The 17,500-nt window shown below is 42.1% G+C and overlaps 1 protein-coding gene across 1 annotated transcript in view; it reads left to right on the top strand.

Annotated features, from left to right (window-relative positions):
- The window catches only part of LOC143275581 (myosin-VIIa-like), a 161,951-nt gene that overhangs the window by 26,049 nt on the left and 118,402 nt on the right, over positions 1-17,500 (top strand). The window contains exon 2 of the mRNA XM_076579785.1: positions 8,390-8,464. Within this exon, the coding sequence (XP_076435900.1) occupies positions 8,447-8,464 (18 nt within the window). The 5' untranslated portion in view covers positions 8,390-8,446. The remainder of the gene's footprint in view (positions 1-8,389; positions 8,465-17,500) is intronic.

The raw sequence follows: 17,500 nt of genomic DNA, 5'->3' as shown, positions 1-17,500 counted from the left end.
ACTTCTTTTGCTAAGCATGGAAGTTTTATTTATTTTGCAAATGTTTTTGGTGCAGATAGTAAAAAAGGGGAAATTACTCTGTACTTAATGCTAGGGGACTTAATTTGCTTTAAACTGATCTTTCTCATCTTAAACATTACATTTTGAAATTATACTCAATACATAAAAAGCTTGTGTGTGGGAGAGAGAGAATTGGGGGGGGGGGGGGGGGGGGGGGGTGGGGGGGGGAAGAAAGACAGAAAGAATGAGATTGAGAGAGAGGGAAAGTAAGAGGGTGGGGAGACAGACTGACAGAGAGAGAGAGAGAGAGAGAGAGAGGATGAGCGAGTGGGGAAAGAAGGAAAAGAGACAGAGAAAGATCTTCTTCTTCTTCTTCTTCTTCGTTTGTGGGCTGTGACTTCCCATGTTCACTGATATACATGTACATAAGTGGGTTTTTACATGTATGACCATTTTTACCCCACCATGTAGGCAGCCATACTCCGCTTTCAGGGGTGTGCATGCTGGGTAATGTTATTGTTTCCAAAACCCGCCGAACACTGACGTGGATTACAGGATCTTTTAACATGCGTATTTGATCTTCTGCTTGGGTATACACACGAAGGGGGTTCAGGCACTGGCAGGTCTGCACATATGTTGGCCTGGGAGATTGGAAAAAATCTCCACCCTTCTACCCACCAGGCGCCGTCACCGTGATTCGAACCCGGGACCCTCAGATTGACAGTCCAACGCTTTAACCACTCGGCTATTGCGCCCGTCGAACAGGAAGAACAAACTTGCCGCTCTGACTTGGTAACCCGATGAGCTGCTGTGCAATCATGCCATCAAGGCTTCACAATTAACCGATAATTAAATGCGAGGTCTCAAACAGACAGGCAATCGTTGCTTGCTCGTTTAGACTGGGCTATAATCAGAGGCCCTGAGCTGACAGTTCTGTTTCCTACATTTAGTCTACCTGTCGGTGTGACTCATCTGTTTGTGTGTGTGTGTGTGTGTGTGTGTGTGTGTGTGTGTGTGAAAAATGTTGTGTCTGCATGTGTGAGTGAATGGTGTGTGTGTGTGTGTGTGTATGTGTGTGTGTGTGTGAAAAAAAAATTGTGTGTGTGTGTGTGTGAGTGAGTGAATGATCTCTGTGTGTGTGTGTGTGTGTGTGAAAAATGTTGTGTCTGCATGTGTGAGTGAATGGTGTGTGTGTGTGTGTGTATGTGTGTGTGTGTGTGAAAAAAAAATATGTGTGTGTGTGTGTGTGAGTGAATGATCTGTGTGTGTGTGTGTGTGTGTGTGTGAAAAATGTTGTGTCTGTATGTGTGAGTGAATGGTGTGTGTGTGTATGTGTGTGTGTGTGTGAAAAAAAAATTGTGTGTGTGTGTGTGTGAGTGAGTGAATGATCTGTGTGTGTGTGTGTGTGTGTGTGTGTGTGTGTGTGTGTGTGTGTGTTAGCTTTAGTGTAAGTCTGTGAGTGCATACATATGCGCATGCAGGTATGTGTGTGAACACATGTGCAGGCATGCACGCTTTGTATGATATGCATGGTAAAAGTTCACTTTATTTGCCCATTCAAATATGTGTACATATAATATATATATATATATATATATATATACATATATATATATGTGTGTGTGTGTGTGTGTGTGTGTGTGTGCGCGCAACATGGGTATGCCTATGAGCATGTGCGCATGCGTGTGTGCACGTTTGTGCGTGCAGGGCACTTTCATGCATACATACATGTATTTATGCAAACACATACATGTATATATTGTCATGCATGTGTGTATGTGTGTGTGTGTGTGTATGTGCAAACTACGTGTGCATACCTGTATAATACATCATTACATGTGATTGTGTATGCACGCATACATTAATTTCTATCTCAGTGTAGTGCAGTCGTGAATGAAGCACTGTGTCAACACTGTTGCACACACACAGACACAGACACGCACGCACTCACACACACACTCACACACACACACACACACACTGTAACTTACACAAACACTAGCACACACACACACACACACACACACACACACAGTGTAGGATACTGTCTTCGTGAGATACTGATAACACGCATGCAAACACACACACACACACACACACACACACACACACACACACACACACACACTCACACACACTCACACTGTAACTTTCACAAACACTAGCACACACACACACACACACACACACACACACACACACACACACACACACACACACTGTAACTTACACAAACACTAGCACACACACACACACACACACACACACACACACACACACACACACACACACACACAGAGTGTAGGATACTGTCTTCGTGAGATACTGATAACACACACACACACACACACACACACACACACACACACACACACACACACTGTATGACACTGTCTTCATGAGACACTGATAACACACACACACACACACACACACACACACACACACACACACACACTGTATGACACTGTCTTCATGAGATACTGATAAATGTGAACCATTCAATTCATTCACCGCACCTTGCCGCTGATACAGTGATAAAGAAGAAGTCGAGGACACTCGCTGTTTCAGCCCAAGCCAAAGCCAGGATATGGATTGACGTTATTTTCACTTCTGATCTTTTCTTGAACTCGAGCTCAGGACGATCAATGATCATCTTTCCACTTGATATTAGTTGGGTAAAAATAAAGAAAACATTATGATTGGTGATCATGGGTTTTACGGCTTTTCACTACGAGTGATATTAGATGGGTAAAAATAAAGAAAACAGGAAGATCAGTGATCATGGTTTTCTGGCTTTCCACTCGGAGTGATATTAGATGGGTAGAAATATAGAAAACATTATGATCAGTGATCATGGTTTTCTGGCTTTCCACTCGGAGTGATATTAGATGGGTAGAAATATAGAAAACATTATGATCAGTGATCATGGTTTTCTGGCTTTCCACTCAGAGTGATATTAGATGGGTAGAAATATAGAAAACATTATGATTGGTGATCATGGTTTTCTGGCTTTCCACTCGGAGTGATATTAGATGGGTAGAAATAAAGAAAACAGGATGATCAGTGATCATGGTTTTCTGGCTTTCCACTCGGAGTGATATTAGATGGGTAGAAATATAGAAAACATTATGATCAGTGATCATGGTTTTCTGGCTTTCCACTCAGAGTGATATTAGATGGGTAGAAATAAAGAAAACAGGATGATCAGTGATCATGGGTTTATGGCTTTCCACTGATCGGTGATCATGGTTTTCTGGTTTTCCACTCGGAGTGGTATCAGATGGGTAAAAATAAAGAAAACAGGTTGATCGGTGATCATGGTTTTTATGGCTTTTCACTCTGAGTGATATTAGATATTGGATAAAAACAGACAGGTGTTGAAGAATGTCTGAATCTTCTGCTGCATTGTCTGTGTTGTCCGCCATGTCTCACATCCGTAGAGCAGAATTGACTTCACATTGGAGTTGAAGATGCAGAGTTATCACAACAAATTTCTCTGTGTGAAATTCGGGCTGCTCTCCCCAGGGAGAGCGCATCGCTACACTACAGCACCACTCTTTTTTTTTTTTTTTGTATTTTTTTCCTGCGTGCAGTTTTATTTGTTTTTCCTATCGAAATGGATTTTTCTATACAGAATTTTGCCAGGAACAACCCTTTTGTTGCCGTGGGTTCTTTTACGTGTGCTAAGTTTATACACATGCAAGCCGCATACAACAAAATAAGGCCAAATGAAAACGCTTAATAGCCAAAAAAAGCGTTAGACGAGACAGAGCGAAAACCTGACAAGATGGCGTGGAGAGCCCTGGCCAAAGGAATGATTCAGCGCTTATAGCTGTTAGAGGCGTTTGATTGGCTAAGAGCGGGCCAGACTAAGAGGGGCGTCTTTTCACGGTTAGCCGCGCGAAATTTGGCCAAACAGAGCAAACCATAGGCCTAGTTTGCATCAGTTGACATGGTAAGTATATGTAAACACCAAACATGGAGTATAATACAAACTCCTCCTGTTTCATCCAAATGACTAGCGTCCAGACCACCACTCAAGGTGTAGTGGAGGGGGAGAAAATATCGGCGATTGAGCCGTGATTCGAACCAGTGCGCTCAGATTCTCTCACTTCCTAGGCGGACGTGTTAGCTCTAGGCCATCACACCACATCACTCCATATATTACATACAAAATTTACAATTCGACTCACCACAGGCAAGCAAAAAAAAAAAAAAAAAGTTGAAGTAGACTAGTGGCACGCGATAGCCAAGCGGTTAGAGCCAAGGACTTTCAATCTGAAGGTCTTGGGTTCAAATGCACTGATATAATTATATCATACTTTAAATACATCTTACACTTTAGCTGACCACGAGCAAGCAAAAAAAAAAAAAAAAAAAAATTTCACTAGCCACTTTGTGCACCATAGCAGAGCAATTACCTGGAACGTAGGACTTTCAATCAGTACAGAACTTGGGTTCGAGTCCCAAGTGGCACACACAACATTCCCATTTTCCAGCCGAATCCACCCATAGACTTTACACTTCAGCTCACCACAAGCAAAAAAAAAAATCAACAATAAAAAACAAAATTTACCAAGACAGAGCCAAGGAGTACACACAACAGCCAAGCAGTTCCAGCCTGGGACTTTCAATCTGAATGTCTTGGGTTCGAATCTCTGAGGCACACACTCCCAACTTATTGCTGACACTGAGCTCTCCACAGGCAAGCCCCCACCCCACCCCCCACCCCCTTAAAAAAAAGTAGACACCACAGCCAATAGGCACATATATAGCTGGAGTGGTTACAGCGTTGGACTTTCAGTCTGAGGGTGTTGGGTTCAAATTCCAGTGCATGCATTCTCAATTTCCTGCTGAATGAAGCATGTATACATTTACACTTGAGCTCACCACAGGTGAGTGAGAAAAAAAAAAAAAGCATCTGGACAGAGCCAGCGAGCACAGAGCGGTTACAATCAAGTACTTCAAATCTGAGGTTCTTGGGTTCAACTTCAAATCCTAGTGACACATGCAACAGCCGAGTGGTTAAAGCGTTGGACTTTCAATCTGAGGGTCCCAGGTTCAAATCTCGGTGACAGTACCTGGTGGGCAAGGGTGGAGATTTTTCCAATCTCCCAGGTCAACATATGTGCAGACCTGCCAGTCCCTGAACCCCCTTCGTGTGTATACCCAAGCAGAAGATCAAATACGCATGGTAAAGACCCTGTATTCCATGTCAGTGTTTGGCGGGTTTTGGAAACAATAACATACCCAGCATGCACATCCCCGAAAGCGGAGTATGGCTGCCTACATGGTGGGGTAAAAATGTGAACAGGGAAGTAGAAGTAATTTTAAGCTCCCTTGTGCATGCATACAAAGTGAACATGGAAGCAGAAGTAATTTTAAGCTCCCTTGTGCATGCATACAAAGTGAACATGGAAGTTGAAGCCCTTGAATAAAGAAGAAGGAAGTGTTTTGTAGGTGTAGACTTTCTTGCTTAACTATTCTCTGACTCAGCTAATCTCCCCCCCCCCTCCTCCTCCCCCCACACACCCCCTGCCAGAGGAAAGTGTCTCGTCTTTCTTGTTAATTGTTCTCTGATCCGGTTAATCCTTTAACTCACACAGTACGGCCAGTCCTCTCTTCTCCTCTACACAGACCCCTCGGATGTCCAGTGGGTGTCTGAATGACCCAGCCGTTAGCTTCCGTCGTCAGAATTGTGGTATTCTTTGTCAACATTCACCTCTTCAGTATAAGAGCTTTCCGCTTGCAATATTTTGATGATGGTGATTGGGGTGAAACGCTGTTAACGTCGTCTCTTTCGCCGTTCGTATGGAGAGAGTTAATCCTCCACCCGCCCCACCACCATCCACGCCTCTTTGGTTTCTCACCAACTTCCTTATTCTTTTCTGTTTCTGTGGGCTGCACTGACATGTTCTGTGAACTTAAAGCCTGAACCGGACTATAAATGGCGGGCGATTTGAATCAAGCCAGTTTCTCACCAGAGTCTGACACTGTGACGTCGGTGAAGGTTTATTCAAAATAAAAGCCTAATAAAGCTACGGTTTGGCTTCATTTATGGCAGAGAGCGAGATTTGCCTAGCAGCTTCCAATCTAGACCTGAATTGACTTTGGAAAGTACAAAATGTGTCAGCTACACGTAATACAAAATTTGAATGCAGAGAAAAGGGGCGGAGCTAGAACCGAAACCTTGCTCTCGGGAGTTAAGACTTTAACAGTGAGTGTTAGGTTTTTAAGAGCGGGCAGGATGATGTTTTGAACACTCCCCCCTTTTCATTTACTGCCTGGGTACTTATTTTGATACTTTTTTTTTTTTTTTTACACTGAGAAAAGATGGTAAGAAACTGTAAGAAACATGTGGTTGGTGTTAAAATATCTAATGTTGGATCAAAAACAAAAAAACCCAAACAAACAAAAAAAAAGATTTATTTCCATGTTCAGAGCACAGTTCAAATGAATACAAATTATGCACACTTTCAAAAATCAAACCAGATTGGTTTGTTTCAGAAATTTATACAAGCTTCATTTTAGATTTAGATTTATCATGTACACATCTACAAGAGAGGGGCATAAATTTAGTGGGAGAAGAGAGAGAGAGACAAGAGAGAGAGAGAGAGAGAGAGTGGAAGGGAAGGAAAGGAGGGAAGGAAGGAGAGAGAGAACGTAGGTGGTTGTCGATGTTAGCACCTGACTGGTCTTGACATAAGGCAATGTACAGAAAGCAGATTGTTGGAAGAGCTTTATTAAAAAAACAAACAAACCAATAATAAATTATAAAAAAAAAGATTAAAAAAAAGCAAGATCTTGTGTTCAAAATTGATTACAGATTCACGTTTTTTTTGTTGTTGTTTTTTGCTGCCCCATTCATCTGCACCGTTTCAGTGGCATTACTCCCACGCCGCTCATTTAGATTCCCCCATACATGGCCACACCCGGGTTCGTCCGTCGCCGTTCCAGCGTCGGCAGGTCCACAGGGAACCATCGCCAGGAGGCCACACACCAGAGGAGACCCTGCACTGCTGCTGAGTCACTTTGGTGGTGTTCAGTGGTGCCTGTTCTGTTTTAACGTACTTAGGACACCACCTACTAAGCCCCCCCTACTAACGTCAATAATGGCTTAAGTCGCGGAGCCAGACTGAGTGAGCGTCCCTCAGATTCACGTTTTTAGTGTTTCTTCCTTTTCCGTCTCCTCCCGTTCTGAAGCGTTAAATGGTTGATTAATTTGCCCGGCTTGACAGAACGGAGAAAGTTTTATGTCTCGCTGCAGCAGTGCACTGTACCAGGTGATCAATCACCGTTCATAGTTTTTTGAAAATGTTTCTCTGGCTTTAAAAAAAAAATTATATTTCATTCCCCCCACGGTTTCATTTTGCCTGTGGGGGATTCAGCGCTGAAATGATGATAAAGGAACTGAAAGAAGAAATCGGATCCTTCGTCTGTGGGTGTTTAATCAACCATGCACACATATGCATGCACGTATGTATGTGCATGCACATGTGTGCGCACACACACATCACACACAAACATACCTTAGACACACGAATAACACACACACACACATGCATGCAGTCACATATGTGCATACACCCAAACCCACACCACACACATACTTACACACCATAGACACAGACACACAAATAACACACAACACACTCACATCCACACACACTCATGCACAGCACACTTGCATCAACACACACACACACACACACACTTACACACCATAGACACAGACACACAAATAACACACAACACACTCACATCCACACACCACTCATGCACAGCACACTGGCATCAACACACACACACACACACACACTTACACACCATAGACACAGACACACAAATAACACACAACACACTCACATCCACACACACTCATGCACAGCACACTTGCATCAACACACACACACACACACACTTACACACCATAGATACAGACAAACAAATAACACTTAGCGCACGTAAAAGAACCCACGGCAACAAAAGGGTTGTTCCTGGCAAAATTCTGTAAAAAAAATCCACTTCGATAGCAAAAACAAATAAAACTGCACGCAGGAAAAAATACCAAAAAAAAAGAAAAAAGGGTGGTACTGTATTATAGCAACGCGCTCTCCCTGGGGAGAGCAGCCCGAATTTCACACAGAGAAATTTGTTGTGATAAAAAGAAATACCAATACAAATACAAAATACTTTATTAAAAAAAAAAAAAAAATCTCCTCTCCAGTGTTTATTGTGGAAGTGGCTGTTTTATAAAAAAAAAAAATAAAAAAAATAAAAAAAAAGTGGGAGAAAGTATCTTGATTGATTTGAATTTTTATACTGGTCGAAAAATATATATGTGAATATTTTTTTGATTTTTTTTTTTTTTTTTTTTTTTTTCCAGACACAAACTTTTGAACGGACCTGAAAGTGAAAGAAAAGAAGCAGCGACACCAGCAAGATGGTGATTTTACAAAAGGTAAATGAATCGCTTTTGTTGCCTCGTGTGTACGCTACGCTTGCATGCATGTTTGTCTGTCTGCCTGTTGTCTGTCTGTGTTCATATATATATATATATATATATGTGTGTGTGTGTGTGTGTGTGTGTGCGCCCATTTTTGTCACTTTGTTTTGGTGCATGTTTCTTGTTGTCACACTCACACACACACACACACACACACACACATGTATAACTCGTGTATAATGATGTGTGTGCAGATGAAAATTTATGAAGTTGTAGATTTTTAACTGGAGGTTTTACTCTGGAAACTTGTGTGTGTGTGTGTGGAAACATGTTTGGGGGTGGGGGTGGGGGTAGGGGCACAGTGTGTGTGTGTGTGTGTGTGTGTGTGTGCACGCGCATGTGTGTGTGTATGTGTGTGTGTCTTTGTGTGTGTGTGTGTGTGTGTGTGTGTGTCTTTTCATATTGTCATTAGAGTTGTGTGTTTGTTGTCCATGCTAGTACAGATCTCCAGGAGGAAAATTGAACAAATCACGTATGCAAGGGATGAAATGTATTCAACATCTTTAAACCCCTCAGGCCCAGATTGAAAATTGTTTTGTAATCTTCATTCTGTGATGACGATGACGGTGGTGTGTGTGTGTGTGTGTGTGTGTGTGTTGGCATATGTTATAAATGTGTGCTAGTTCTTTCAACATGAGGAAAACTTTACACTTGAGTACACAAATGTATTCAGCATCTTACACACACACACACACACACACACACACACACACACACACTACCCCCACTCCCTTGCACACACACACACACACACACACACAGGGGCAAATTCATTGTAATCTCCAGTTTGTGATGACCCCATGATAATTGTGTGTGTGTGTGTGTGTGCAAGGGAGTGGGGGTAGTGTGTGTGTGTGTGTGTGTGTGTGCAAGGGAGTGGGGGTAGTGTGTATGTGTGTGTGTGTGTTTGAGAGAAAGAGATTGAGATAGTATGCATGCTTGTGTGTGCATAGTGTGTCTATACATGTGTGTGTGTGTGTGTGTGTGTGTTTGAGAGAGTGAGTCTGTGATGACCCTATGAGTGTGTGTGTGTATGTGTGTGTGTGTGTGTGTTTGAGAGAAAGAGATTGAGATAGTATGTGTGCTTGTGTATGCATAGTGTGTGGATACATGTGTGTGTGTGTGTGTGTCTGTGTGTTTGAGAAAGAGACAGCGTGCAAGAGCGCAGCCTGACCCAGCAAAAGCAATCAACAGCAGTCAAGACTCCCAAGATAAACTCATGAAGTGAAGAGATAGATCTGTCCCAGTCTCCACATCACTCCTTTAACGAAGGTCAGGTCGTCTGACGCCACAGGGACATGGCCTCTACACTGCAGTATCCTGTAGTTTGTTCAGTAGCACAGACTGATGTCATCATACTGTATTTTTCAAGGACCTGAATAATCTTGGGTGTGATCTGTGTTGGGGGCGAGGGGAGGGGATGTGTGAGAGAAAGTGTATGTGCATGTGAGTGTGTGTGTGTGTGTGTGTATGTGTGTGTGTGCTTGTGTGCAAGGGGATAGGGGTAGTGTGTGTGTGTGTGTGTGTGTGTGTATGTGTGGAGGGGATGTGAGTGTGTGTGTGTGTGCTTGTGTGCAAGGGGATAGGGGTAGTGTGTGTGTGTGTGTGTGCGTGTGTGTGTTTGCGTGTGTTTGAGAGAGTGAGTCTGTGATGACCCTATGTGTGTGTGTGTGTGTGTGTGTGTGTTTGAGAGAAAGAGATTGAGATAGTATGTGTGCTTGTGTGTGCATAGTGTGTGTATACATGTGTGTGTGTGTGTGTTTGAGAAAGAGACAGCGTGCAAGAGCGCAGCCTGACCCAGCAAAAGCAATCAACAGCAGTCAAGACTCCCAAGATAAACACATGAAGCGAAGAGATAGATCTGTCCCAGTCTCCACATCACTCCTTTAACGAAGGTCAGGTCGTCTGACGCCACAGGGACATGGCCTCTACACTGCAGTATCCTGTAGTTTGTTCAGTAGCACAGACTGATATCAATCATACTGTATTTGTCAAGGACCTGAATAATCTTGGATGTGATCTGTTTTGGGGGCGAGGGGAGGGGATGTGTGAGAGAAAGTGTATGTGCATTTGAGTGTGTGTGTGTGTGTGTGTGTGTGTGCAAGGGGATAGAGGTAGTGTGTGTGTGTGTGTGTGTGTGTGTGTGTGTGTGAGTATGTGTGGAGGGGATGTGTGTGTGTGTGTGTGTGCGTGCGTTTGAGAGAGTGAGTCTGCGATGACCCTATGAGTGTGTGTGTGTGTGTGTGTGTTTGAGAGAAAGAGATTGAGATAATATGTGTGATTGTGTGTGCATAGTGTGTCTATACATGTGTGTGTGTGTGTGTGTGTGTGTGTGTGTGTGCTTGTGTGCAAGGGGATAGGGGTAGTGTGTGTGTGATGTGTGTGTCAGTATGTGTGGAGGGGATGTGTGTGCGTGTGTGCGTGCGTTTGAGAGAGTGAGTCTGTGATGACCCTATGAGTGTGTGTGTGTATGTGTGTGTGTTTGAGAGAAAGAGATTGAGATAGTATGTGTGATTGTGTGTGCATAGTGTGTCTATACATATGTGTGTGTGTGTGTTTGAGAAAGAGACAGCGTGCATGAGCGCAGCCTGACCCAGCAAAAGCAATCAACAGCAGTCAAGACTCCCAAGATAAACTCATGAAGTGAAGAGATAGATCTGTCCCAGTCTCCACATCACTCCTTTAACGAAGGTCAGGTCGTCTGACGCCACAGGGACATGGCCTCTACACTGCAGTATCCTGTAGCTTGTTCAGTAGCACAGATGTCATCATACTGTATTTTTCAAGGACCTGAATAATCTTGGGTGTGATCTGTGTTGGGGGCGAGGGGAGGGGATGTGTGAGAGAAAGTGTATGTGCATGTGAGTGTGTGTGAGTGTGTGTGCGTGTGGCAAGGGGAGGGGAGGGGGTAGGGGAGGGGGATGTGTGTGTGTGCGTGTGTGTGTGTGTGTGTGTGCGTGTGTGTGTGTGTGTGCGTGTGCTTGTGTGCAAGGGGATAGGGGTAGTGTGTGTGTGTGTGTGTGTGTGTGTCAGTATGTGTGTGTGTGTGTGTGTGTGTGTGTGTGTGTTTGAGAGAGTGAGTCTGTGATGACCCTATGAGTGTGTGTGTGTATGTGTGTGTTGTGTGTGTGTGTGTGTGTGTGTTTGAGAGAAAGAGATTGAGATAGTATGTGTGCTTGTGTGTGCATAGTGTGTGGATACATGTGTGTGTGTGTGTGTGTCTGTGTGTTTGAGAAAGAGACAGCGTGCATGAGCACAGCCTGACCCAGCAAAAGCAATCAACAGCAGTCAAGACTCCCAAGATAAACACATGAAGTGAAGAGATAGATCTGTCCCAGTCTCCACATCACTCCTTTAACGAAGGTCAGGTCGTCTGACGCCACAGGGACATGGCCTCTACACTGCAGTATCCTGTAGTTTGTTCAGTAGCACAGACTGATATCAATCATACTGTATTTTTCAAGGACCTGAATAATCTTGGGTGTGATCTGTTTTGGGGGGCGAGGGGAGGGGATGTGTGAGAGAAAGTGTATGTGCATTTGAGTGTGTGTGTGTGTGTGTGCATGTGCGTGTGTTCAAGAGAGAGAGAAACAGACAGACAGACAGTGTGTGTGTGTGTGTGTGTGTGTGTGTGACAGTGAGAGAAAGACTTCAGAGGGTATGTGTGTGTGTGTGTGTTCGTGTGTGATTTTTGGTGTGTGTGCATTATGTGATTGTGAGCAAATGCATTTTGTGTGCCTCTGTGTGTACATACTACATGTTGTACCTAGATGCATGTTTTCTTGTACATACATATACATTCATGTGTGCTGTGCTGTATTTGTTTTGTGTTACTGTAAGATGTTTTAAAATATATATTTTGTTAAAGAGTCCTGAGTTCATTGTAAAACCTCCCTTGCTAATTATATCATTGCTGTTATTCAGGTTTTTTTTCCCTCTCCTTCTTCTTTACTATTATTGTTCGTTGGATTATTATTGCCTTTTTCTTTTTTTTTTCATTTCCTTTTTTTTTATTTTATTTATTTATTTATTTTTTTTATAGAAATGTATTGTGATACCACAATCAGCAATCATTGAAATACAGCCGACAGTCAGTCAGCACATGAGTGTGAAATTATGTTTCTCTCTCTCTCTCTTAAATTTATCTCTCTATTTATCATCATTATTGTCTTATTTATTTATTTATTATTATTTTATTATTATTATCATTACTACTACCTTTTTATATATATATATATGTCATAATTATTATTTATTTATTTATCTATTTATGTTAGCTTATCTATTATTTATTCAACTTTTTTCTTTTCTTTTTTTTCCTCAAGGCCTGACTAAGCGCGTTGGGTTACGCTGCTGGTCAGGCATCTGCTTGGCAGATGTGGTGTAGCGTGTATGGATTTGTCCGAACGCAGTGACGCCTCCTTGAGCTACTGAAACTGAAACTGATCTCTTAAAACTAGGAACCTAGGAATTTATATCTTTTATGCATTGAAAATTCGAAACAATTTCCTAGGTGATATAGATGAGTAATGCCCTCTGTACTGGCTGTCAGTTGTGAAAATAACTGAATGAAAATCTGTTAGGTTTAGGAAATTCCACTTTCTTGCATGCATGGCTTGTTTCATGTTTTCGTTTTTCCTTAATAGGCATTCTACATTGTTCTTTTTGTTTCTAGGGGCCGGAGGCCTATGGAATAAAATTTTGTTCTTCTCTCTCTCTGTGAATAACTTAACTCTCTCCATACGAACGGCGAAAGGGACGACGTTAACAGCGTTTCACCCCAATTACAACCATCAAAATATTACAAGCGGAAGGCTCTTACACTGAAGAGGTGAATGTTGACAAAGAATACCACAATTCTGATGACGGAAGCTAAAGGTCGGGTCATAGAGACACCCACTGGACATCCGAGGGGTCTGTGTAGAGGAGAAGAGAGGACTGGCCATACTGAGTGAGTTAAGTGAGACAAAATTGTGGGTAGGGGGAAAAAAAACCAACCCACTTCCGCCCTTCTCTCGCTAATCTCTCGCCCTCCACCCATTTTCCAGGAAAGTGGGTGGGGAGGGGTTGGAGGGAGGGAGGGAGGGATTCAGATTCAGATTCAGATTATTTATTCATTAATAGGCCTAGGCCCCTTATGAAGGGGTAAGTGACAATATAAGTAATAACAAACAAAATGAAAATATATAACCAACCATAATAAGTACACACATTACATAAACGCTGCAATGAAGTACAGCATCTTAAGATGTCACGATATCCCGAAATTTAAATGCCTGGTGTAAAAACAGTGCCAGATTCCATATATCAGCATGTCAGCATGTCTCGTGGATGACAATAATAAACTCAGTTTGAATAAACATGGCTGTCGATAGTACTTAGGTGGTATATATTTTTCTCTAATTCTACAAAGAGCTGGACAACGAAAAACAAAATGTACCTCGTCTTCTTTGTCTTCTTTACATAGTGGGCAAATTAAATCATTGTCAGTAAAATCTCTGTATCTATAGTAATGTGTAGCTAAATCTGACACGCCTAACCTAAATCTTGTTGTTACATACTTCAAATACATGTCCATGTTACACATACCAAGTACTGTTTAACATCATGCGTATGCCCAAAAGTTCTGTAGAAACTAAATCTTTCACTGTTTTGAATATGGTAATTCCAGTCCTGCCATCTACAATCAATCAAGCGTTGCCAGAAAAGTCTTACAAATTGATTTATATTACCAACACCTTGAGGGAGGGAGGGAGAAACATGGGGAAGGGGGACAGGGGAGAGAGAGAGACAGACAACCAGGTTCTGAACTCTGAACGGTTTGAATGAACAGGCCTCATACCCCTGCCCTTGTCATTGATGGTGGTCACAAATTCATAGTCGCCACAGAAGGATAGTTAGTTTGCTGCAAGGGGGAGAGAGACAGACAGACAGAGAGAGAGACAGACAGACAGTATCAGTAACAAAAGGAGGCATCACTGCTGTTCGGTCAAATCCATACGCGCTACACCACATCTGCCAAGCTGATAGATGCCTGACCAGCAGTGTAACCCAATGCACTTAGGCCTTGAGAAAAAAATAAAATAAAATAAATAAAATTAAAAAAGATAAATAAATTAAAAAAACAACAACAACAACAAAAAACATAAATTAAAAAAAAGAAGATAAATACATAAAAATACTACTACTACTACTAATAATATTTATAAGACGCAAAATCTTGATAAAGTCAACTCTAAGTGTGCACACACACATGCACACAGACAGAGAGACAGAGTCAGACAGACACACAGAGAGAGTCAGACCAATAGAGAGACAGACAGACAGACAGACAGACACACAGAGGGAGGGAGGGAGACAGACAGACACATACAGAATGAACAGGAGAGAGGGAGAGAGACCGACAGACAGACAGAGAGATTAAGAGGGAGAGAAACAGCCTGTGTAAAGCCATGTCAGCATGGCTAACCAGAGTACAGCTTACAGGGGCAAGCAAACTGAGAAAGTGGGTGGGTTGTAGCAGGGTGGAGAGTGTGTGTGTGTGTGGGAGGGAGGAGGGGAATAGAGGGTGGGGGGGGGGTGTGTATGGTTTTGTGTTTCATGATTGTAAAAGCCGGTGGTCTTCTTCCCAGGATAAGAAAAGAATTTGCCAACCACTTTTTCCCCCTCTTGGTTGATTGAATTCATTGATATCTTTGGAAAGAACTGGAGTTCTATGCCGTCATATTCATAATAGTCTGAATGGTGTACAGGCTTTGAGGTTGGTTTGTTTGTTTGTTTGTTTGTTTTTTTGTTTGGTTGGGTTTTTTTGTGTTTTTTTTTTGCAGGCGGATGTACATGTTTGTTAAACATGTATTTTGTGTCAGTAGGAGTTGGTGTTCATTGCTTGTGTGGGTGTCAGGGGATGGAGGGAAGGGGAGGGGTGGTTGAACCTGTGTATGCACTTACACGATGGTGAGTGTGTGTGTGTGTGTATGTGTGTGTGTGCTTTAAAAAGCAATTGTCATTCACATTAAACCAAACTCTGTGTAAAATTTTTGCACACCGCCCTTGAACCTGAAGTGCAAGCTGCCAGAATAATGGGGGACTGGTGAATGGGTGTGGGGGGGATAAAGACCTCATACATAAAACTATTAAAAGCCAAAATGTATTCAACACCTTGGGGAGTAGCAGCCTTTAAGGCCAGAAGCAGCCTATAATTTATTACCAGTATAGCAGAGAGTCAAGTCCGCTTCGGTCTCTTCACATTCAGCAGTTGGAATGTGCCGCTCAAGCACGTCTGTTTGAATTCAGAGGAAATCGGTCCAGCCTTCAATCCATTATCGTTCAGTAGTTTGAACTGAATGAAAATCAGCCAGTCGAGCCTTCAATTCATTATCGAACCTTTGATTCATTATTGTTCACGAGTTTGAATTGAATGCACTTGTGTTGCTTTAAAAAAACACACCTGTTCTCAAAGTAATCGGTGTTGCGTTCAGATCTTCAATCCATTATCGTTCAGTAGTTTGCCGGAACTGAATTAAAATCAGCCAGTCGAGCCTTCATTCCCTTATCGAAACCCTTTTATTCATTATTGTTCACTAGTTTGAATTGAATGCACTTTTGTTTTCTTGTAAAAAAACCAGTTCTCAAAGTAATTGGTGTTTTCGTTCAGATCTTTAATCCATTATCGTTCGGTTTGTTTGCCGGAACTGAATGAAAAACAGTCCAGTCGAACCTTCAATTCATTATCGAACCTTTGATTCATTATTGTTCACGAGTTTGAATTGAATGCACTTGTGTTGCTTTAAAAAAAACAACCTGTTCTCAAAGTAATCGGTGTTGCGTTCAGATCTTCAATCCATTATCGTTCAGTAGTTTGCCGGAACTGAATGAAAATCAGTCAGTCGAACCTTCAATTCATTATCGAACCTTTGATTCATTATTGTTCACGAGTTTGAATTGAATGCACTTGTGTTGCTTACACCTGCTCAAGAATTGGGTGTTGTCGTCAGACTTCAATCCATTATCGTTCAGTAGTTTGCCGGAACTGAATTAAAATCAGCCAGTCGAGCCTTCAATTCATTATCGAACCTTTGATTCATTATTGTTCACTAGTTTGAATTGAATGCACTTGTGTTGCTTGTAAAAAACCAGTTCTCAAAGTAATTGGTGTTGCGTTCAGATCTTCAATCCATTAGTTTGACACTGTGTTACAAATTTGTACTGTACAAGACAATAATTGAGTGGCAAGACACTAATTGAGTGGAACCATCTAGACGATACCATCGTCCACAAAAAGTCAGTGGATAGTTTTAAATCGGCTCTGGCAAAAGCCAGAAGCCAGTAACACTAACGTGCTGCGCACCCCCCACCGTCGCGTTTATGCCAGTAATTAAATGGATGTAAGCGACGTATTGATCCAGATCCAGATCCATATGTTCAAATCAATTGATTGGTAGAAAGGCCACGAATGCACTTGTGTTGCTTTAAAAAACCTGTTCTCAAAGTGATCGGTGTTGCGTTCAGTTCTTCGATCCATTAGTTTGACACTGTGTTACAAATTTGTACTGACGTTCAAATCAATTCATTGGTAGAAAGGCTGCACATGATAAAGGAGGCTGCCATCATGAATGTCTTGTTACTCAGATCAGTCCAAAACGTGTCTTATTATGCAAACTGGTACATAAACAACAACCTGCTTTTTCTACTTTAAATTGCTCCATCATTTTCTTGATTTTTAGTGTGATATGCTACAGCCTCACAGACTGTCAGACACTTTTCACAACAAACCTAGCTTCGCTTCGACATCAAGTGAACTTGGATAGATTTCCTCTGACTGTTATTTTAAAGGCAACTGATTTAAATTAGTCCACCAGTCCGATTTTTCTCCAAAGGACGCAAGATTGTAACTACTGATATCATAAACATGAGTATGTGTATAGTAATTTTTTCAAATACAAAATCTATTCTACGCTCAGTTAAGAAAGAAAGAAAAAAAAGAGAAAAGAA

The sequence above is a fragment of the Babylonia areolata genome, chromosome 30 (genome assembly GCF_041734735.1).
Source record: "Babylonia areolata isolate BAREFJ2019XMU chromosome 30, ASM4173473v1, whole genome shotgun sequence".
In the NCBI taxonomy this organism is placed as follows: domain Eukaryota; kingdom Metazoa; phylum Mollusca; class Gastropoda; order Neogastropoda; family Buccinidae; genus Babylonia; species Babylonia areolata.
This window is presented reverse-complemented; position numbering and strand designations above follow the sequence as displayed.